This window comes from Columba livia, chromosome 1, assembly GCF_036013475.1.
Source record: "Columba livia isolate bColLiv1 breed racing homer chromosome 1, bColLiv1.pat.W.v2, whole genome shotgun sequence".
Taxonomy (NCBI): Eukaryota; Metazoa; Chordata; class Aves; order Columbiformes; family Columbidae; genus Columba; species Columba livia.
The window spans coordinates 107,899,554-107,922,106 of record NC_088602.1 but is presented as its reverse complement, the minus strand read 5'-3'; the positions used below and the strand labels follow the sequence as shown (position 1 = coordinate 107,922,106).

At 37.4% G+C, this 22,553-nt stretch overlaps 1 protein-coding gene across 14 annotated transcripts in view; it reads right to left on the bottom strand.

The window, feature by feature from the left end:
• Nucleotides 1-22,553, bottom strand: part of SH3KBP1 (SH3 domain containing kinase binding protein 1) — a 229,699-nt gene that overhangs the window by 95,345 nt on the left and 111,801 nt on the right. For 9 of the 14 annotated variants that reach the window (XM_065071817.1, XM_065071781.1, XM_065071825.1 and 6 more), the window contains 3 exons: nucleotides 21,004-21,110; nucleotides 11,338-11,461; nucleotides 6,115-6,189 (listed from right to left, as the gene is read on the bottom strand). In XM_065071817.1, coding sequence (XP_064927889.1) covers nucleotides 6,115-6,189; nucleotides 11,338-11,461; nucleotides 21,004-21,110 — 306 coding nt within the window. Of the gene's footprint in view, nucleotides 1-6,114; nucleotides 6,190-10,754; nucleotides 10,873-11,337; nucleotides 11,464-21,003; nucleotides 21,111-22,553 lie in introns of those variants that run through there. The other 5 variants (XM_065071807.1, XM_065071855.1, XM_065071860.1 and 2 more) reach the window with 2 other exon arrangements.

Genomic DNA, 22,553 nt, shown 5'->3' with positions numbered 1-22,553 from the left:
GGTGGGGCTGTGAACTTGAGCACTGAGGTAAGGCCAGCAGCTCAGCAAATGGCTATCCTCAGAAACACCCAGCACAGCTTTTGCTTTTAAGTCTAGTTATTAAATGCTTCAAGTATAGCCAGGATGGGATAAAAGATACAGTAGTCAGGCCTCTCACCTTTTTTTGTTTGTTTTAAATTTTTAATTTTTAACAGTAACTCTTCTAGAATCTGCCAGCTCTCTGTCAGCAGTTGGAAAACCGACAAGCTAAGTACCTAACACCAACAGGGTGCTCACTAATGTGCCTACTATCACACCAGTCCTAAGAGTAGGAAAATTTTTCAGACCTTGAAAATTTCTCAGGAAGGACACAAGTCTGTTGAGGGTGTCACTTCCCATTTCTGGCTCTACAAGCAAAACCACTATTGTTTTCCCTGGATTTATTGTTGCTGAATTATCTGTGGCACCACAAGGCACAGCTCAAATCTGAGTGTTGGATGCACTTTTATAGTAAGCTCCTTGAAGTCTGAACAAGGGCATCAGCAGCAGCAAGAAGTTAAAATTCCCAGGAGCCAACTGTTCCCCACTTTTAGCTGGGACAAAATATGGAACTAGTGACATAGGGCTATTTTAAAACACACAGAGCTCTAAAATTCTCTGTTGCTTCATGCTCCTTACAAATGCAACATAATTTTGTATTCATGAAGATTAACTTCTGACAACACTGTCTGGAGAGAGTTCACACTTCACACACATTTTTTCCTCTATTGATATATAAGAGACATTAGTTTTCTCAAGACATTTCAAAAACTCCACACTCCTGCTATGCCAGTTACAGGTTTTTTGAGAGCAACATTCTAAAATGTACCAAAACAGATCAGCCCAAACAGGGATTAAAAGGAGACCACAACATCAGACTTAATTCAGCAGTGGCCCTAGAGCTGTGCTGGCCTCAAATCAAGATTCTAAATCAGAAAGATACTTAGGAATGATAAAGGGCTGTGTAAACTAAAGCTGTTAAAAACAAAAATAAACAGCTGCGATAAAATTAACTCCATTCAAAACAGGAAATGAATTGTTTCTAAATAGCATAAAATGGCAGGAAAAAAGGGGGAATACATTGTGAGTTTTACAGAGCTTTCTATTTCGAGCTCTTATTTAGCAATTTAATTTTTGTTCTTTATTCTGGGTTGTTCTCTCCACAGACAATTTATGGCACTGGGCAAAAGATGGATCACTCTCACGATGTATTAGCCAATGACACTCTGTTCCTCTAAGCGCTTCTCAGGCTAGCTCTGTTAAGCGATGCAAAGGTCAGCTCTTCAGAGGCACGCACCTGAGACGATGCAAAGGATCTCCTGATTTGGTGTGGCAGCCAGAAAGAAATGTTGTCAAACACATTTAGTAGAACAAAGAACTGTGTAAATAGAGCTTATTGGGATTTTACCTTTTATGGAAGGGAAGAAGGCAAGGGGAAGTATGTCCTTTCCTTCTGTTTAGAGAATGACAGTGAGGAATGCCCAAATGATTGATCTGAATGACCAAGAAGGTAAAGTTATACATGGCAACTGCAGTAGGTGAGACAGGAACTGTCCTTCCTTTTCCTCACATACTGGCAAAGATAGAACAAATACCCACGGCCTATGAGGTATTTCTCTTGACCTTGCTTTCTACCAAAGTCCTGTATTTTGATGAAGTCATCTCCAACAACATCCCATAGCATAATAAAAAAAAATTAAAACCAGAACAGGAAGTTGGATTTTAAATATTACTGTAGAACAATGCCATGTAGATCCTTCATAGTCTAACGGTTAATAAATTCATGCTTTAAAAAAAAAAATATGCTGCCTTACCAAGAGGGGTTATACATGTACAAATGGCTGACGCAGACTATCTCAATATTAGTCATTATTTGTTATTCTCAGTTATATTCCTTGAAGAAATGTAACCATGTAATCTAAACATTTTGTCATTTTCTTTCAATATGTTCATTTTCCTTAACACAACAGTTCTTGCCATGTAAGAAACAGCCCTAAAACTTCTATGCTTGCACAAGAAATCATGCAGGCAAAGGGGAGCAGTGTCCAGCACTGCACAGCAACATGCATTAAGGGCAACACAGCGCAAGCATTTTCTGCAGGATGAACACAGAGCCAGCGATACGGAAGTTGGTGGCTTCACCTCATCCCCAGCCACTTCCCCGAATACTGTAAGAGCGAATAGAAACAGTCATTCATTCAGGAGCTCTACAACTGCAGCATCGTCCTCTTCATTTTGGAACTATTTTTTCACTACGTTTGTTCTCACCAAGTACAGGAACTTATTGCACGTGAAAGGACAGATAAGCACCCACAGCCAAAAGGATTCTTTACCTGCTACTCAGCAAAACCTGGTCTTTCGTGAGGCTCATGGAAAAGCACTTGTGGGAGTCTGAACCAATGGAAGGATTTAATGTGTTTCACCCCAGTCAACATAATTCTTCCATCCACCACCCAAAATCCATTGCCATCCATACATCAATTCTCCAGAAAATAGGATGCTTATTTTTAATCATAAAAATTTCCCTCACCCAATTTTAGCATTGTTCTTTATCAGATGTTATATTTCATTGTAGCAGCTGTGTATTAAATATGTTCTTCTTTGTAAGCAAGTTACAAGAAGTTGAGGTGAAATAAAAAACTGTAATTGTGTTTTCTTCAGAACTGTTAAAATCCACATTTCAGTTTCTCATTTATGCTCACATTCAGACACTCTTAAATGTCGTTAATAACATCACAAATACATCAACCATACTGGTTTCTTTGAACTCTGACAAGTCATTGTTTGCCAAGGATTAGGGGGAGGGTAAAAAAAAAAAAAAAAAAGAAAAAAAAAAGAAAAAGTGGTGGAGCAATAGAAATCACAAGTAAAGTTACTCACGAATATTTCTGTTTCAACGATCCTGTCTCATCTTCTTCCATTATATCTAATATCTATTACTGACAGCATTGTGGATCCACATATAAGGAAAGAGAGGTAAATATTTGTCAAATCAAGCATTTTATCTGCCCTATTCCTCATTTATAGCATCTCTGAAGAAAAGGAAAGTGAAGGAAGAAAGAGACATAAAAGCAGTAAAAATTTAAAAATCCAAGAAGCATTTTTCGTGGAGGTGCAGCAAAGTTGCAGGATGAGAGAAAAGAGGGCTGTGATCAACAAAACAACCAGTAAGTAATTTTTGTTGCCATGTGTCCCTCTTCGCCCAGCATACGCAGTAGCAAAAATTTTCTGACAGCAGGTTAATGAGCAGAATGCCAAAGGGATTGGAATTATTGCTGAGCAGAGCCTGGCATACCTACCGACCAAAAAAGCCATGTCAGTATATGAAGGCAAGGCTGAGTGTTTACGCAGGAGGCAATCTTGCGTGTTTCAGTGGAAGGTATCTCTAGAAGCAGCTACACACTAATTGAACAGCATTTGGCTATTGCAGACCTTGGTGAAGTAAGAAAACTTCTTTTAAACACAGCAGTTGCGAAATAGCTTTCCAAATGAAAGTACTTTAGCGCAAAGCATATATTTGTAAAGTAAATGCTCTAAGCTTGCTTCAAAAGTTGAGCAACGCTTCATGCAATGAGATACAGGTGAATCCAAGCACCCTTTAGGCATAACTAATCTTAAGCTATGAATTCACAAGCTTAATTTAGGGAGAAATGAGAAAGCTGAAATTAGAGCAGCTGTGGGTTGTTTTAAACAGACATCCCCAAATGAAAACAATTCTGTGGAATGCCTCCAAATGATTTTCACTGGAGAAATAAGCACATGGATATTTCCCTAAAAATAAGGACCACAGATCAGATATGAAATGGAAGGAGCGGGCGACACCTTCAGGAGGCCTGCTTGGGAAGAACTCAAGTTTGCAGGTAGTGAGTGACCTACAGATGTAGCAGGAAGTATAATCAACCCTCCTTTTTGTGTGTTAGTTTAGGAGATAGCATCTCTGATAGTATAAATGGTGTCGAACCTCATTTTGTTTAAAATTTTCCCAGACGACCTGCTTTTATGTACCAGCCATTTCAGTCCCAATTTCAAATCAGTAAGCAACAAAGAGGTCACAAATGTAGCTGGACATCCAGCCTTCTCAGATGCAGTTGTACAGAGAAAGCAAAATACCTCTGCAGCATGAAGAAAAAACATGCAAGTCTCAACCAAATGCCAAGGGAGGCAGTATTAAACAAGACATATTTGGTCAGCTTTAAAAACAATGTTTACATGGATGTTTGCCCAGAGCAACATGAGACAATCTATCGTGGGTTAAACTGCCTTCTTGCAGCTGGTTATCAGGCATACCTGTAGATACCCATCCAATCCTGTACTCTGTGAGATCAGCCTGATGAAATTTATTTTCTGTGGTAAGGCATGGCCGTGGGCCAGTCTTATTAAGAACTAAATGCAGCGCTCTAGCACAAACAGAAAGGTGACTGTATTCTTCCTGACTTCATTTAAGCTCACTCTAAAGGACTCAAAAAGAGAGGAAGGGCCATTTGACACTTAATGAAAAAAAGGCTGGGTATGGAGAGCAGGTTTCTGGAAAACTCTGAAAGGTAATGTTAGGGCAACACTGCCCAGAAAGACTGATGTTGTGGAATCAAAGGCTCCAAAGGCAGACCTTGCATCTATTTTGAAGCTAGATCTTAAAGTCAGAAGTCAAGCATAGTGGAGCTCTAATTTGTAAATCCGTATTACGCTCATCAGATAGGTGGATTCGAGGACATGATGGTTGAAGAACTCTGCAAGAAGCATGCAATTTGAATGATGCATAAGCAGTCATGAAGACCATAAGGTGAGAAACAGCAGAAAAATGTGAAGACCACCAGCCACATGGTCTGCTCCAGCAAGAGCAAGAGCTTGGTTGGAAGCTTGAGAAGAGCTGCAGAAAACAGATGAATTCTGGTAGACAAGAAAATAATTCTCCACAAGCAAATACTCAGAGCTGCACACATCCACAAATATTTTTGTTTTGTTTTAAAAACCATTTTGTTTAAAAAAAAGAAAAGGAGCTATAAGTGCAAGTTATCAGAATAGAAGACTCCACTTCAATGGCTTCATCCTTTGCTGTGAACACGCATAAGACAGAAGACCTCAGAGGTACGAGAGCAAACACACCCACCCAGAGAGGAGGAAGAAGGGCAGCACAGCTTGGATCTTCAGAAGAGAAAGCTGTCTGGGACGAAAGCAGATGCCAAAGTTAGCACAACATCCTGTTCACCGGAGGACAGGACTGAACACTTTGTACTCAGTCACTCTTAATGTGACTCAGTTGGATGCCTTTCTGCTAGATTTCTCAATAAGAAAGCAGGTGGAAGGACAGATTTCTGTCTTCCTTGCTTCCTCTGTCTTGCATCTGATGTCACCATCCTCTCTTCTTCTGTATTAACCGGGTAGTAAAAGCATATGAAAAGCAGCATGTTCCCTGCTTCCAAAATGCAGAAGGTAAAAACCTGAACATGAAATGAAAGTAGCTTTTTATCTTTTACCTTCCTTGGCAGAACAAATGTATCAACCAAAATGCTGTGAGTAATAGCCGTCAGAGACAGAATGCCAAATGAAGAGCATGCATTAAATTGAAAAAAAAAACAAACCAAAACCAAACCAAAAACCCCAAAACAACAAAATACACAAACAACACACCAAACACCAAAAACCCATAATGTTCCTTAAAAAAAAGCAAAGCATATTTTATGAATTCAGCAATCATAATGGGAATTTTATTTTAGAGCAGAAGGAATTTTAATTCAAACATTTGTGGTTATTATCAATCCTTTTCATTTTCAGGTGCTAAAAACGATGGGACTAAATGGTCTTAACTTCAATCCATACCTGAAACCCAAACATCCCACGTAATTCACAATTTACTGTAGGCTTACACACATACGTTATATGGACACATAACATACACATGCACAGAAGGAACGAGTGCATTCTTGCTGCATTAAGGCTAGGCAGTTCATCAGCAGCAAACTGACTTTAGCTTACAGACAAATATATGCACGTAGAGTAGCCATAAGTGAGTAGCAGTGGCACATTTTACAAGTGTAGATAAATCAAACACGCATTGAGGACTAAAGCTATTGCTTGTTGATTTTGAATCACACTCACTGTTATAGCGTCTGTAGCTGTCAATCTTTGCCGGTGCCACTCTGTACAGAATTGTCCCTTCAAAGGCAGATTTTCCTGACAGCAGGAAAGAGAAGCAAAGAGGGGAAAAAAAGAGAAGGGGCAGGGTAGGGGTGAAGAGATCGAATGATGGTAAAAAGAAGGGAGAGGAAGAAGTTTTAATCTGTATTTTCAGTCACTAACATTTTTAAAGCTTCATTAGCAAAACAACGAGAATATTAACAAATGTATCTGATTGTACATGAAGTTAAAATATTCTTACTGCATGTATGTCAGATAAAAGAATCTCATGATTTTGCTAAAGCTGTTATTTACTATGTCCAACAGAATGCATTTTTTCATAGTTATTGTCTGTTGTCCATCACGGTGCGAGACTTGCAAATGAAATTATTTGTCTGTCTTATTCAGCCTCCTCATGGAGCCCAGGGGAAGCCTGAAAAAAATTATTACTGCAATGATGTACTCACAGTGGTTCAACACTCCTGATGCAGATTTAGTGCACTCGAACAAGCACAGCTGACATCCAAACAGGGCACTGAAATACTCACATGTCTTTAACATACCGGGATCCTGTGAGCATCAGAAATACTGCATCTTTCCAAGATGACTTATTAGAACTGTTTTAGACATGGGAACTGCTCTTAAACAATGCCTAGTTGAAGGGATAGCACACTAAAACCTGAATAAATCTGCTTTTCAGCCAGTAGCTTAATCAGGCGTTTTGACTCGGCACACACCAACAAAAACAAAATACCAAAATTTAAAAAAGAAAACAACAAAAACCCCCAAACAAATCCCACTTCTCACCTTAGATATTTAAGATAACATCTTCATTATAAAAACCATTAATTTATTGGGTTTTTTTTCTTTGATAGCAAGATAACTCATGCTCTGACATTTATAGTATGAAATTCAAGTGAAGGTAAAGGCATTAGCATCTGAGGTGTTTTGTGTGTTCATTTTCTTTCAAATGTGAGGTAACCAGGCAAGCTCAAGAATATACCAGTATCAGCTTGTTCTCAATCTCACCTATGTATACCATCATAAAAAATAACATCTTCAGTAAAATTTTATAGCAAAGCAGCCAGTACATCTGAATTGTCCCAACATAGCATCACACCCAAGATCATGTATTTTTTTCCTCTGCATAATATTCTGTTGGACTTTCAGAAAATAAAAAGCTATACTCATTCAAGTATTGTAAAAAGACATTTTTTTGTTTTGTTCTTGCAGTTTAATTAACAACAAAAGTTTTTCCTTGCCTTATTTTTACATAACGAGGAACGAAAAAAGCCACAAATCTATCTTTCCACCTTGTTTTTACAAAATACCATTAAAAGAATGCTATTAAAACAGTCAAACGACAACTAAGAAATTGCTAAGAGAGAGGTATGTTAAGCTTCATGACACTGGGGAGGGCCAGAGAGACACTAATGGATATCTACAGTTTAAAGAAGCCAAAATACAGGAGGCTGCCTGACAGAGCCATCAGCTGATGAGTCTGTCATCAGCTCTAACTCCAGCAGTCATGAATTCTCAGTGGTCATCACTAACAGGTTCTAAAAATAGTTGATGAATACTATGAGGCTTAGCAATTCCTGAACAGACAAACACAAGAGACATTGCCATGGACATACTAAAATGCTTTTGAAATCATCTCCTTAATATTAAGTTGTTATTCTTTCAGATACAGTTTACTTGACTCCTTTACAACTTTTTGTTTCTTGACAGGCTGTAATGACAAGATGTGATATTGAAAATATTCTTAAAATTAAGACTAGATATCTGAGAAATCTAGAAAATAATCTTGCAGTTCATGTATCCATTTAATATAATAATACAATTATAATCTATATTCTCTGTTCATGCTGTAACAGTCGGTCAAAGGAAGGCAATGTTTTAATTTAGGAGAATGCTTTAAAGAACAAGGAACTGTTGTTTACTGTAAGGGTACCTGAACCTGTCCGTAGTTACATTCTGAAATACGCCTTTGCATACAAAAGATTTGGCAGTCACCTTAGAGCTGGGACAAGTACTTTAAAAACAAAAAAAACCAACTCCCAAACGCACAACCTTTTGATCTTGTAACAGTCTGACTTTCCAATCTGCTGAGCACCCACCATCTGAAGAAAAGCACAGGTTCCCAGCCCTTTCAAGTTAAGGGGCAAATCCCACTGTCAGTAATCAGAAATATTTACGCATTTCCAAAACTAGCCCCAGACGTTTTCAAAAAAGAGGCTTTTTGTTCTGAAGAAACTTCTGAGTTATTCTATGGTAGAGCCTGAAAAGAAACCAAGCTAATTCCTTCTGGCCATTTACTCTGATCTGCCATGTAATTTACATGGACACAACAAAAGCAATAAAATCAGGCAACACCTTTCTCCCTACTGGGCCTGCGTAGGCCATAACAGAAGGACAGAGCAATATGCATTTTTATTAACCTTATTCCTAAAAGCCAAGTCATATATTTTTTCACTGCTGCATTTCTTACACTTTTTGTTCACCAAAAATTACATTTGCCCTTCCAAAACAGCTCTCTTTAGAGAGGGTCGGTAAAATGTGATTAAAAGATCAAGCATTAAATTCAACTAATAACTAAAAAATACTCTTGTGTTTGCAGTGTCCCTTCTCTGAAGATCCCATGCTACTTTCCCAAGTCTCACAGGAAACCTGCCAAGTGTTACCTTCTCCATTTTACAAGCTGGGCTAAAGAGTTCTAGGTTGCTACTCAGAACCAGACCCCAACCCGTCCTAGGTCCCTCTAAAAGCTGTGTAGAACCTGAGTGACCGCCCAGTGTTCTAGTTTGAATGCAGGTACAGCTCCTCGCACCTGAGTGCTAACTGGAATTCATTTTCAAGGTTTCTGCCTTACAAAGTCCTGTGATACAGACATATTCAAACAATGTATCCAGAATATCAAAAAGGAGTTGTTGCAGATTTGAAGTGCTGTCATGTCTTGCCCTTCACACAGGAAGGAGCTGATCTAGAGGCATGAATGTACACCCTTTTGAGATGTTATCCATAGCATTTCAACAGCAATGCCAGCCTGATGGCCAAATCTTGCAGGGTTTACTTGTTTGGTTTTTACTTTACTGTGTTTTAAGACTAATCACAGATACTTGGAATGAGATTATAATTCCTAGTCAGTAGCAGAAACTTGTTGAAATTTTTGCAATCTCATCATGGGGATTTTCAGATCCATATAGTACCTAAATAGAGCCGCAAAAAGCACCACGTGTTAGAGCGCAACACCTGTAACAATTACATAAACTATATAGAAAGAACTGAGTTAATGGATATTTCCCATAATTCTGCTAGGGAATGCAGTTCTTAAATTGATGTTTTTACTTTAAGAAAAATAAATTTAAAAAATCCAGCAAAACCCCCACAAAAATCTTTGTGTCTCTCTGAGGAGTTTTACAGTGCTCTTCTGTGTTGTAAGTATTTTGCTATTTATAAAATAGCTCCTAATAACACATCATCTTAGCTAGCCACAAAGCACCTTCAAAGAGTTAAATTACATATAAGAAAGAAGAAAACTCATCTTTCATATCTCAGCTATAGTCATCTTCAATTTAGTTAAAGAGGCAAAAATGATATCTGTGTTACCGTTATCTTCACAATACAAGTATCACAGGTTTTGCATTCCACTGACAGTCAGAACCAGCACAGAAAACTGAGTTCGAACTAAGCACATGCCATTATGGATGTCAACAAAACAAGCCAATGCTTTGTGGCTGCTTTTACACATTCCAATGTACATTTTTGTTAAAAGATGCTTTTAGGATGCTTATTATCAATTAAATATTACCAAATTACCTGAAGAAGGAATATTAATTCATGCATACAGATAAAATTGGGGTATACTATCCTGAACAGTATCACTTACAATGTTCATTTCTAGAGTACCAAACACTACAGAATCCAGAGTTGAAACTACATCTACACAATTAGTTCTTCTAAGACTTCAGTTTATATTGAAAACGATTAATGATAGCATATACAGGTTATCGAAAGCAGTTTGCTCTCTCACTGAAATGTGCAACTTCACTTAATGCTCTTTGTCCCTCTCCATCATACTAAAACTGTTAACTTCCTTAAAAAACATTTCATTCTGGCCTGAAGTTAACAGTAAATATCTTTAGCAGCACTGATCACAAGACTAGGTCACCAGTGCCACTACACAGGAACATCATGAAAGAATATGAAAACTTTTCATCATTGCAAAGGTCAGGTTTTTTAGGATATTATTTCCATATTATTTCATTTTTGCGTGTTAAACCACAACACTTATTCAAAGATCTCAGAAGAACACTACATCGCAAGGAATATCTGCAGTGCTGAAAATAGGAAGACCCTGGCAGGTGTTGTGGAATTAGCCTGAAATATGTAACTACTATCTACTTCTTTCCTTTTCACTAAAGACTTAGAATTAGCCACTGAATTAGGAAATATCAAGAATATCTGTTTGAAGAACAGAAAAAACATGAAGATCAACAAGTGTCCATTTCATATAACAACATAGTTTTGGTTCAGGTTATTCTCCAAGGGAAGTTATAAATTGGACAACCCACTCTCATGCTCATACTATTGCAAACTTAGTTACCAAACATGCGTTTCACCTGCAGTAGTACTGGCCCACTGTAAGTGAGAGAACAAAGTCCATGTCCCAGTTCTGGCCTTTTTCCCTTTGGCTGCTGGGGCAGTGGGTGACGGAGGTGATAGTAACATGCTCAGCACCTGGAGGGAAAAAGTGCCGCATGTCCCACACCGATAATTACGAACCCTTAAATCTATTGGAGTCATTACAGAAGGCATGGCACTTTAGTCCCTTGTTTAAATAAGCACAGCCACTTTGTACATGTTTAGTTACTTTGCTCAGTGTCCATATCTAAAGACAAAAAAAAAAAAAATTCTAATTCATGTTGCAATCCAAATCAAATAATCCTTGCCTTCTCTGTTCTTGGTCTGTTGCAGCTTGGCAAGTCTTAACACAGCTCACAGAGTGATGCCAATATCAAAACTCAGGTTGCATTGCAAGTACACACTTCTTATCATCATTTGACCCTTTCACAGCATAAATTAAGACCATGACATTCAAAACCACTTCAAAGCAAGAGGTATGAATGCACTACCCTATCAATGTGTTGCAGGTAAAGACACCGACAGAAATATAGACATCAATAAGATTTTTTTTTTCCTTACTTGGTTTTACTAGCTCTTCCTGTGCTATTCCAACATCATCAGAATCAGACAATTCCTTTATGAAGTTGGAAGGAAACATTCCAGTCTTTCCATTGAGTATACCTTCCCACCAGCCCTCTTCCACCTGCACCAAGACAAAAACAAAAAGAAAAAAACAGTTTTAACATAAGCAACACTCTACAGAGTTACATTATACGTGATTCTCAGTAACAATGACAGTAATGATTTTGAGCAGTTTGCATTAATTGCAGGTATAAGAAGCATATGGCATGGGCTCCAAGCCAGAACATGTTGTGTTGTGTTTTTTTTTTTTCAAGTAAAAACAAGAAAGATGCCTGTACCCATATGTAAATGTCAGCAGTGCTGACAGCAGTCAGAAGCATGGATGTGCATTAAATAAAAGGAAAAGAGAACAACTAGAGAGCACACAGTGTCTCCACATTTCATTTTTATGGATATCAGGGCAATCAGTAATTTTCAGTGCACACCATACTTCTATTCATGACCACGTTCTTAATGTATGGGCTTTACAGATTGTAAGAGTTCAAATTCCCTAAGCAGTCAAAGGTGAAAGATAAATGCCTGCAAAGGGCTGTTCAGAGAATCTAAACTAGGTATCTTAATATTAATAATGGAAATATTCCTGCCTCCCTCATAAAAATCAGAAATTCTCTGCTTTAAAAATTAATAAAGTTACTACATCATTTATATGTTAATGTAAGAAATCTAAGGAGAACAAAGAACAGTACTAATGTATATTTGACTCTAGATTTACAAAGACCTACTGAAATACATATTAATGATACGGTCAGAAGGAGGAGAGATACTTCCTAGCCCAATCCCAAGAGAAAATATCACTTAAAAATGACAAACTCCTTCCTGTACAACCCATTCTGGGTTGAACAGTAGTGTCAGGCAGTGAAACGACAGCCCTCAGAAACCAGATGCCTTTAGGTTATAACAGGATAGCAAGAAATGACTTATATGGATCAGCTAAACGTACCCTTGACAGATAAATATTTTACATCTGTCAAACACTGTTCATGCACCAAAAAAGTAACAGGGGAAGACAGTGTCCGTCTGTGATACATCAGCCTCCAATAATGTCTGACCCATCTCTTTCCTGCCCCCACAACTAAAATAATTAAAATAGAAAGTTAACTTTACAAGTTGAGGATGTTCACATTTACTGTTAAAAAACCAACCCCACATCTTAAATGGTACTAGTTATAATAATTATTATTGAAAACAAAAGTCTAGTTTGTATCATTTACTCACTAAAATCTCAGGTTCTTAGAAAACAAATCTGTTATCTAACATGCTTAGTTATATAACACAAGCAAATATTTCCTCAAACTACAGAGGAATTATTGAATTTATTTCAAATTAGCTACACATACAATTTGACTAGAAAGCAAATTCTTGTTACTCCAGCAGTATTTCCTGTGCTTTCTCTCCATCTCATCCATACATACAAGTCTTAAAGTCTCTCAAAGGTAATATTTTATTTTGTTCTCTTCACACAAACTAATAACTATATGGAAACATGAAACTGCATGACCGACAACACTTAGAAGACCCTACAAATTATATCTCTTAATATCTATTTATTATATACCATTACACAGAAAATACACAACATGGCCAAGACACTTTGAGTTATAAAATATTTCAATTTTTCTAATGCACTATTCCCAGATGGCTCGATTGATTAGAGCTAAACATTAAAGCATAACTGCATTAGCTGATTGACCAGAAGATTAAACACAGGGGAATTACACAGTTCCTAAGACCCCTGCTTTACAACATGCTGAGAATTACTTGACAGAAAAAAGGTGGCCAATATCTCTCAGTTCCATCTTTACCTCAAATAATTTTCTCCTGCTCCATTCTTCCAGGGTAACACATCACAGTTTTCTTACAGGTTAACATTATGTACGGATCTCTATGTACGTGTATAGAAAGACACACATACAAAGATCTTTAGACAAGTAAATCTAAATCGGGTGTGAATATATTCACAGCATTCATTAGCTTTTTGCAAGTCTTCCAGCTGATACAAGAATGATTTATTTGAAAATAACATGTCATATTAAATAATTTTACAAATGCAGAAAAATCTAAAGCAGAACACAGATTGATTTTTTTTTTTCACCAGAAAATGCAGAATGATGTTAGCAAGACATGAGAGGTTCCAGTCAAATCGGTCTTCCAAAGATTAATTATGAAATTTGCATCAAAAGTTTTAAGTCTTTTTAAACACTACAGCTACATGCTACACACTTTCAAGCCTCAAAACACACCAGCTAGAGATTAAACCATACAATGAAGAAGACACTAAAATACCCCCAGGATTTAGTTATCCCAAATTGGGGCAATTCATTGCCATAGGGTTTGAAATGTCACAATAATTCCCAGCCAATAAAACCTTACAAATGAAAATCCATTATTCATGTGGGTAATCCATCTGGAGGTAGAAGCACTCAATAAAATTTGTTCCTATACTACTATAACAAAGTGCTTTCAGGATTTATACATCTAGGTCTTGATTTATGCCCAGCATTCATGTGCTGTATCAAACCAACTAAAAAGAGGAGGATTTCATTCAGTGTCCCTATGCCAGAAAATAAGTTCTACTATTCATAATAACCTACATACAAATTCTAAGTTCAGCCTGAAAACAAAGGTTTTGGTTTAAAGTTAGAAGAAGAATCTTTCCAATCTGCCAAATATAACTGGCTACAACTAGAGGTATTTTCAAGACACTTTTTCAATGTGTTATATCTGTTCACTGCCTTTCTGTTCACTGCATGGCATGTCCTCATCTTGCCAGGCCCCTAGGCTGCCAGTACTGCTGTCACACCACATTTGAAAGCAACAACATACAGAGAAGTGATTGAAGATACTTCATTACTTCACTTCATATATTTAGGGAGGTAAAAACATGGGCATCCAACTGCAACTCAGTCAATGTTGCGTGTGGGGCAGGGACAGATGCAACAGCAGACAACTACCTGCAGTCCAACTCCTGGATGTCATTGAATGAGATACGAACCACAGTATGACCAGAGAATGGTGCATCATCTCTAGAGAAGGTCATCCCATTAAGAAGCCTTACCTTTGGGATTTAAAGGGAAATTTAATCTACATAATTATTACGCAACATTCAAATGTTCTTCCAGTATCACTGGGCTTTGGTTTTGTATACATTTCTGATGAAGAAAGAATACTTGTATTTTGTTTTCAATTGAATTGCTCAATCAGTAGAGCCTTTTTTGCTGTAGATGAGGTTTTTGGAAACTACAAACCAAATACAGATTAAAATATTTCAGAATATACTGGTTTACTTTGTTAGAAAGTGTTTTATCAAATTGTTACGACTCAGCACACAATAACAACTAGACTAGAAAGACGGTAAGAGGTTGTAATAATTAATTTTACTTACAAATAATACTATAAATAGGAATAATGAAGTGCTCAAAATAGATACCATGGAAGTGGACAGACAAGAAAATAACACAGAGAATTATATGGGTGAGACATCCATTCAGATAAACAAGACGTTCTCAAAAGGGTATACAGATGCTAGAATATTAAGCTGTTCAGAAATCAACAAAAAATATTGAAAACAACCTATTTCAATCTTTAAAGTTGTTTTTTTTTTTTTTTTTAATTATATGACAGAAGTTAAAGCCTTCAGGTAAGCATAATAGTTCTACTTCAGAATGGGAATGCAGTTTTATTACGTAACTGTGAAGCAACCAAAGAGACAAAATCACTTCAGTAGGTTGCTAGGAATAAAAGATTAAGATATTCCAAAAGTGAGGAAATGTTACTTTTTATTTTCTGTCCATTTTCTCTTCAAGGCAAATACAATCTGCAACAACCCCCTTTAAAGAAAGAAGTTTCAGAGACTGTCACCAGCCTGACTTGCAGTGCAATAAATCTTGTTCTAAGCTACAAGCTTAGAAGCACCTTCCCCTGAGGGAACCAGGTGGCCATCCCTGGAACACCGGGATCAGATACTCAAAAAGAGCAGGAAATGCTGAGGCCAACTACCAGCATTTGCTTGCCAAAATATCTAAGAACACCACACCTGCTTGCCTACACCTTGCTATATAATTAATAGGCTAAGGTTGTTCAATTATTAAAATATTCAGCTCTTTGGAATCACCAACCTAAAGTGTGTTTCCAATAAGCTCCTGTATCTACCTGTTTCACAAGCTTTTCTACAAGCTGTGGCTTTGCCTATGAGGCTGACAGACATCTTACAGCTCAGCTAGGGCAAGCAAGGAGGGCTCTGAGTCAAGAAAGGTTTCAGGTGGAAGAATGTCTCCCTGGATCACAACAGAGTCTTTCTGGGCTGTTAAAACTGAAACACAGTCCCAGGAATAAAAGCAATGCCAGAGGCAGGCAAGAGGAAGGAGAGAAGCCCAAGGTCAACTTTCTTTTGCTTAGAGAGAATTAGAGCACAAAAAGCAAAGGAAAAAAAACCTCTTCTTTTATAAATTCTGAATGAAGATATTGAGCTTGAAGGACAAAAGCAATCATATGTTGAAAGGGAATTAAAAATACAGATTCCCAAAAAACTAAATAAACAAATCATATTCACTGACAATGGGAAAAGAAATTTTGGAAACAAAACCTCATCAGAAGACGGTGCTCACAGTGCCACTTGATGGCTTGTTCTGGGAGTGCAATTGGAGAGGGTCATACCCACAAAATGTCAACCAGCCCTTGGGCTTCTGCTGCAGCACATCTGGAAGCTGTCTGATAACTCTGGTGCAGAAGGGAAGAATTAAATCCTGCACAAGTACCTTGCAGTAGGGGATCTTTTCAGCTTCAGAGTTCTTTATTTTACAATGTCAAAATGTGCTTTTGGAATTTTTTTCCTTTTTTTTTTATTGGTTTGGTTTGGTTTGGTTTTTTGGTGGTGGTTTGGCTTTTTGTTGGTTTTTAGCATCACCTTCTTAGAAACTGAGAGGCAGAGAAAGCAATCACATGGAACTTGAGTGACCCTATAAAGAGTCAGAGGTATTTGCACCCCTATTTCCAAAAAAAACCCACAAACCTTCCTACCATATAAACTAACCAAACATGCAATAGTCACAGAAGTTGTTGGAATAGAATCAGGAAAAACACCACACCACAGCATTTCACAGAAAAGTAGCTGAGGGACGTGGAAGCCCAGCATTTGTTCCCAGGTGTTTTATTGCAGTATTATACAGTTCTGCCCTTGTGGCACAGACCATACCCTTGCCACTATTAAATATTTCCCTTTCAACTCTACAGCTGCCAAAATAAGCCAATGTGAGGAAAGTCCAGCTCTGTCCCTGGTGTTTATCCTGTTCTTGGAAATGTGTTGAACTGCTTTATCTTGTAACGAGAAGAAGAAGAACAACAACAACAAAACACCACCACACCAACCTTACCCAAATGGAGCAACAGATTTGTAGAAATCCAGTCTGCATTTTTATTATTTCAAATGAGTTACTTATAGGATTCCATCACATTATATATGGCAATGTTAACTAAAAGTCAAAGAATAAGCTCAGTGGTATTACAGCATGTCTGTGTCAAAGACTTAGTTATGAGCTTAACTCCATGCACTACACATTGCCAAAAAGCTGACTTCTCAGCAGGATGAGGCCACATGGAACATAGCAGCACGGCAACAGACTAATCCCAAATGAAAGCAAGTTCCAAACTGTTGAATGACACGCCAAATTCCTTATTCTGATTCTACAGGTTAATTGTCTGGCATCCCATGAAAGTCTAAGGGTGAAACATAATTGGAATTCAGGTATCTGCATTTAATAAGACAATTAGCTACAGTTGTATTTTGGGACAACTGTAATTAGAGTTAGAGCTAATGAGCTAGGAAAAAGACAAGCAAAAAGCTATCAATCACATATTAAACGTGAATGTAAACAATGATGAAAATGCTTCTCTTGTTAGTTTCAAATGCACTTTTAATTTAAGTCTGTTAATTAATATCTCATGGGTATCAGTGTTTGTGTAGTTATGGAAACCTCTAGTTAAAGAACAAGTATTTTTATCTATTGTGATGAATGTTTGATCTTATTAGAATTAATTTCTAACTATTTAAAGCAAATAGGAAGGAACTGTGAGTTCTGAACATATACAGCCTCCAAGGATATCTATATGGCAACAAGTCTGGTATTTCAAAACTTACATTTGCAGTTGCCGTTGTTTCAATCCATTGTCCAACCCCAAACCACTTCTGCCACAACAGGAATTTCCACTACCACAGACATAAAAACCCTTTCAAAAAGTATCTTATCAAACTCATTGGTATTGGGAAGAAGGATCTGGGACAGGTTTAGATGCTACTACACCTCAGGTGTTGGTTCGCACCCTGAAACAGAGGTGGGAGAACGGAAGACATCCTCATCCTCAGCAAGTGATATCAGTGCAACCCATTTTCACTGGGGGTCTGGAGAAAGACACCTGGGTGCTGATGGAGGCAGCTGAGGAGAAGACCTGAATTCTCTTCTGCCAATGCTTTGCTGAAGGCAGTGACTTTCGAGGGCTTTGAGGAGGAACTGAACTAATTTCTTGAAGTATGAAGCCAAATTAGCACAGTACAACAGGAACCAGATTTTCTTTGTGAGTTTTCAGCTGTGACATTTTAAACAGTTTTTGCTAAATAGCCACATAAAGATATATAGACAGTATTTTTTCTCTAAACAATATCCGTTTTAGTTTGCTGTCAGTTAAGAATTTATTTCCTTCCAAATAAACAGAAATCCACAGAGATTTGAAAATATTCATCTAAGTCAATTTAAAATCAATTAATTCCACTGATGCAACTTAGGAGGACACAATAAAGTATTACCTGTGGGAATCTGAGACCTTCTACTCATGAATAAAAAGACAGGGTAAGGTAAGAGAAATGGACAACTGGAAACGGAAAGTGAATGACCGTTAACGTTCCAATTACCTGCTGAACTGTGGTAAATTATGCTGAAGATGCTGTCATCCAGTTTTTCATCTTGAGTAATGATAAACAAAACTGATATTTTGCAAGAATTGCCTCCTGTGGGAGGTTTTTTTGCTGTTGTTCTGGTTTTTTATCTACAATAACACAGAGAGATTTTGGCCCTTGCAAAAAAATCTCCATTTTCACAACTGAGGAATAATAAGTCACTCACATCAAGCATTTACCATTTGAAATAAGGAGCGGTGTATAATGACATAAACACTGTGAATGTTATTTCAATGCAATAGCACATTATGCAACACTGCCTACAAGCAGAAGAGTAAACAATGAAATTAGTGCATTGGTTTGTGCTTTCTACATCAAATAACAGTTCCTGTTTCAAAAGAAAAATTCTGTCCTAATTTTTCGAGGAATTAATACTACTCTGATAAGGGCAGAAGAGGAAGTAATATCAGCAAGTAGTCAACATCAACTGCTTGGTATCAACCATGATGGAAAATGAAGGTCACACAACACCACTTCCTGCGGTGCTGAGAAATTTTTCTCTTAATTCCTTTATTTTATCTCTTCCACCCAGAGAAGTCAGACAATGTCCTGGATCACATAAATGCACCACATGTTGCCTGAGGCAGAGCTTCTGCTTCAGTAGCTAACAGAACAGAGTATTTTGTAAGGTCAAAGGGGGAACAGCCTCACCTGTGTCAGCTGTTCTTCTTTGGCACTTATGGCCAACAGTTCAGGCCAGCCATGAGCAACCCTCTTCCACACTACAGTAAAACCAACTCGAGTATGATATTCTTTAGGAGTGCCAATCAAAAAAGCAGCCCTAGACAATATAATGTTTTAAACCTTAGAATCAGTAAGTTGTCAATGCTTTCTTCAACGGCAGTAATTGAAGGTACAGTTATGAGTTTAAGACTACCAAGTCTGTAACTGGTGATACAAGCGGGTTTCAAAAAAGCATGCCCTTAACTGTAAGCATGTGCATGCAAGCGTTGGAAGGTTTCACTTTCATAGATCTACATCTTTCAATTTTAATGCAAACTTTTTCAGACTCACTTGGATTTAAATAAATCTGTTATTTATAATTAAGTTGTCCAAATTTATACAAAGACAAGAGATGCATTTCATAAGAGAAGTCTAGTGTCTCATGTAAATTATTTAACCACACAATTCATTTGGCAGAGTTAATTTGTTGGCTGCATACTAGGAAGGGGTTTTATTCCATCCCTGTACTCTTGAAAGAGAGACTTAAAAGTTTTTAAGTAGGGTAACTGACGGAAGATATTTGTGTGGCCATGTGAGGTCAAATATGCCTCAAATTGTGCAATGAAAAGAGGTCATGTGCTATTGTGAATCTAATACTGGGTTCATATTGTCTTCAAAATATGGTCTTAAATATCTTAAAGCCTTGACACCGCCCATTACAATTCTGCTCACCGACAGAATAAGGTTGGTTACATGACACATCACATTTGATTCCAGGCAGAACTACATGCAGAGCTGGTGAGTGTAGCTAGCTTAAAGGAAAACCAGTGATCACTAAGCTTCTTACATTCAGATATGAGAATTTAAACTCTCATAAGAAAATGCTGGATGTCACATAGATTGCAGTAAAATTTACATTATTTTAGAACTGATTTCTTAAGTGACAGATGCAGGAAAAAGAAAACAAATCATATATCTTTGATAAGAAAAAAAAAAGTTGACTTAGTAGCTGCTGAATCACAAGGAAAAAATCCCACAAATAAATGATACAAGCTGAAATACACCTTTTATCGGCTGCTTGAGCAGACTAAGCTCCTAGATCTTTTTAAAGATAAGTAAATAAAGACTAGATGAGTTTTACTGCTTTCTACTTAAAGGCTTAACATTAGCATTTTGACTTTCGGTTCTCATGCTATTAAGCTCAAGAAGGTATTTTTAAAATCCCTAATGGAACAAAACTGAAGATATTGGGAGTAAACAGTATTCCTTGATCCTGCAATCAGATTCACCCATGCAAAGAAAATTTCTGTATCTCTGTCCAAGTTTTCATCATTTGTTCCCAGTCCTTCTAAGAGATGTGCATTCATTTTCCATATCCTTTTCCATCCAAAATAAGTGCATCTTCAGTCTGTAAAGAATTTTTGGTTTGGTTGGGTTGTTTTGCGTGTGTGTTTTTGTTTGGTGGTGGTGGTTGTTGTTGATGTTTGAAATTGATTGAAATGGATTGTTTGAAATTAAATTGTTAAAATTTGCAGGCAAAGATGACAAAAGGTCAATGTCATGGCTGAACTCCAGAGGGCTTCAAGTAAAATTTCAAAATGTGTTTAACTCTGTAAAGACAATTCTTCCCTGTGGCTGTCTTACTAAAACTAGGAAGAGCTTTTTCTGCTATAATCTTCATTCTTCAGAGATATAAATTCAGCAGCCCTGTAGCACAAACTTTGAGCTTTTTTCGCTGAACAGAACTGAGAAGCATCAACGGATCAAGTAAAACCAGCCAAAGTGCTATAGGGGAAAAAACCCTCACAAAATCCATAAGCGAACAACCACATCCCCTCACTCCCATCAGTAACCCAAATCAAACGTGTCAGTATACCAGAGAAGAAAAATGTCTCGTTTAAATTATGGCTTAGAACATACAGTATCTGAGATCTTAGCATGCACAAGATATGTCAGAACTACATGTATGTGTATGCCATTAAAGATCTGCTCACCTCTCCCACAACTTCAATGATGTCACCAACTTTTAATTCCAGTTCATCTTCGTTTTGAGGCATATAACTGAAAGCCACCTGACATCTTCTCCTTCTGTTTCTCTCTCCTGGTGGAAAAGGAAGGAAACAGGGAAATTGTAAAATGAAAACAAAATTCCATGCCAAACACAAGCCAGAGGAAACAGTTAAAGATGGGATATTATTCTTTGAGCACTATTAAAAGAATCAGAATGTCTGCAATGCTTAGCACATCTGCCTATAACTGATTTACAGAAAGAGGGTGGAGAAAATATTTCTGGTGCATATTATTTCCTTCAACTATCTTTATAATTCAATGCAATTAATAAATGAAAATAAGTCAAGGGGATTTTTTTCCTTTCTGTAATAGAGTTCAAGAGCCAAAATTTAACTAACAGATTGTGCTTCCTAGTGACAGGACAAACAAACTTTACCCAGAGGATCTTTCCAGGTGTATTTGCTATTTCTTTTCTAGGCTAATGCTCCATACACATGGCGTAGGCAAATCCAGAAATCGGAGGGGGTGGTGAAGGGATTCAAAACCTTGTGGCTTTTGCTCACATGGAAATAAGCTCTCAACTGATTATTTTGTCCTGGATCTTTTTTCTCCATAATCCTTCCACGGGTATACAAATATCTCACTAACATTTTTTTATGCGTATTTTTTCACATATATATATACATAGAGATATATATGTATGCACAGATACTAGTAAGGTGCATATTTATGCACTGATATCAGAGTAAAAAAAATAGAAGAAAACCCAAAAGAGCCCCAAAGTTTGGTGTGTCATTGAATTAGAGCGCTTAAGACAGTCTAATTTGGATGATCAACCAGCTACTGGAAATGATGTTACCAGCCATCTCTTTCTTCACTTTGGACATCCAGGCTGCCATGAGAAGCTGGTATGAGGGTGCATCTCTGGATGCACAACTGGAGAGCAGCTTGAATTTATAGCTCTTCATAAGAGTAAGACCCCATAAGACTCCTTACTTGACCCTTCTGCATCATGCTTTTAAGACAGACAGATAAATGAAAATATTAATTTCCAGAGCTTTGTTTGCCAGATCCATTGGCTTACATATAATTATAGTCGTATGACTCATCGCAGCATGGAGGAGAGAACTTCTCAAAATTAAGTTGCCAAAGCCTGCTGCTCAGCCTCTATTAGCTAAAGGACAACTTACTGACATGAATCATGACCATGTTGGAATGTGGTGGAGGAGGAGAAGGTAGGAAGAGAGAAATAATTCGAAACACAGGATTCACTGATTACTTCCTTTTCTCTAGAAAATGTGGAATGTATAAACCATACTACATTGTATTATTTATACATATATGTATCCACACATATATACACACTTTGCACAAGTAAATGGACTTTCTCTTATGCTATTTCTCTTAACTATTAAACACACTTAACACACACCAAAATCACTTACGTCAATGCTGTCTAAGAACGGCCTTAAGCTGACATTAAATTACAAAAATTGATCTTATGGTCAATTATCTCCCCTGTAACATTCCTTGA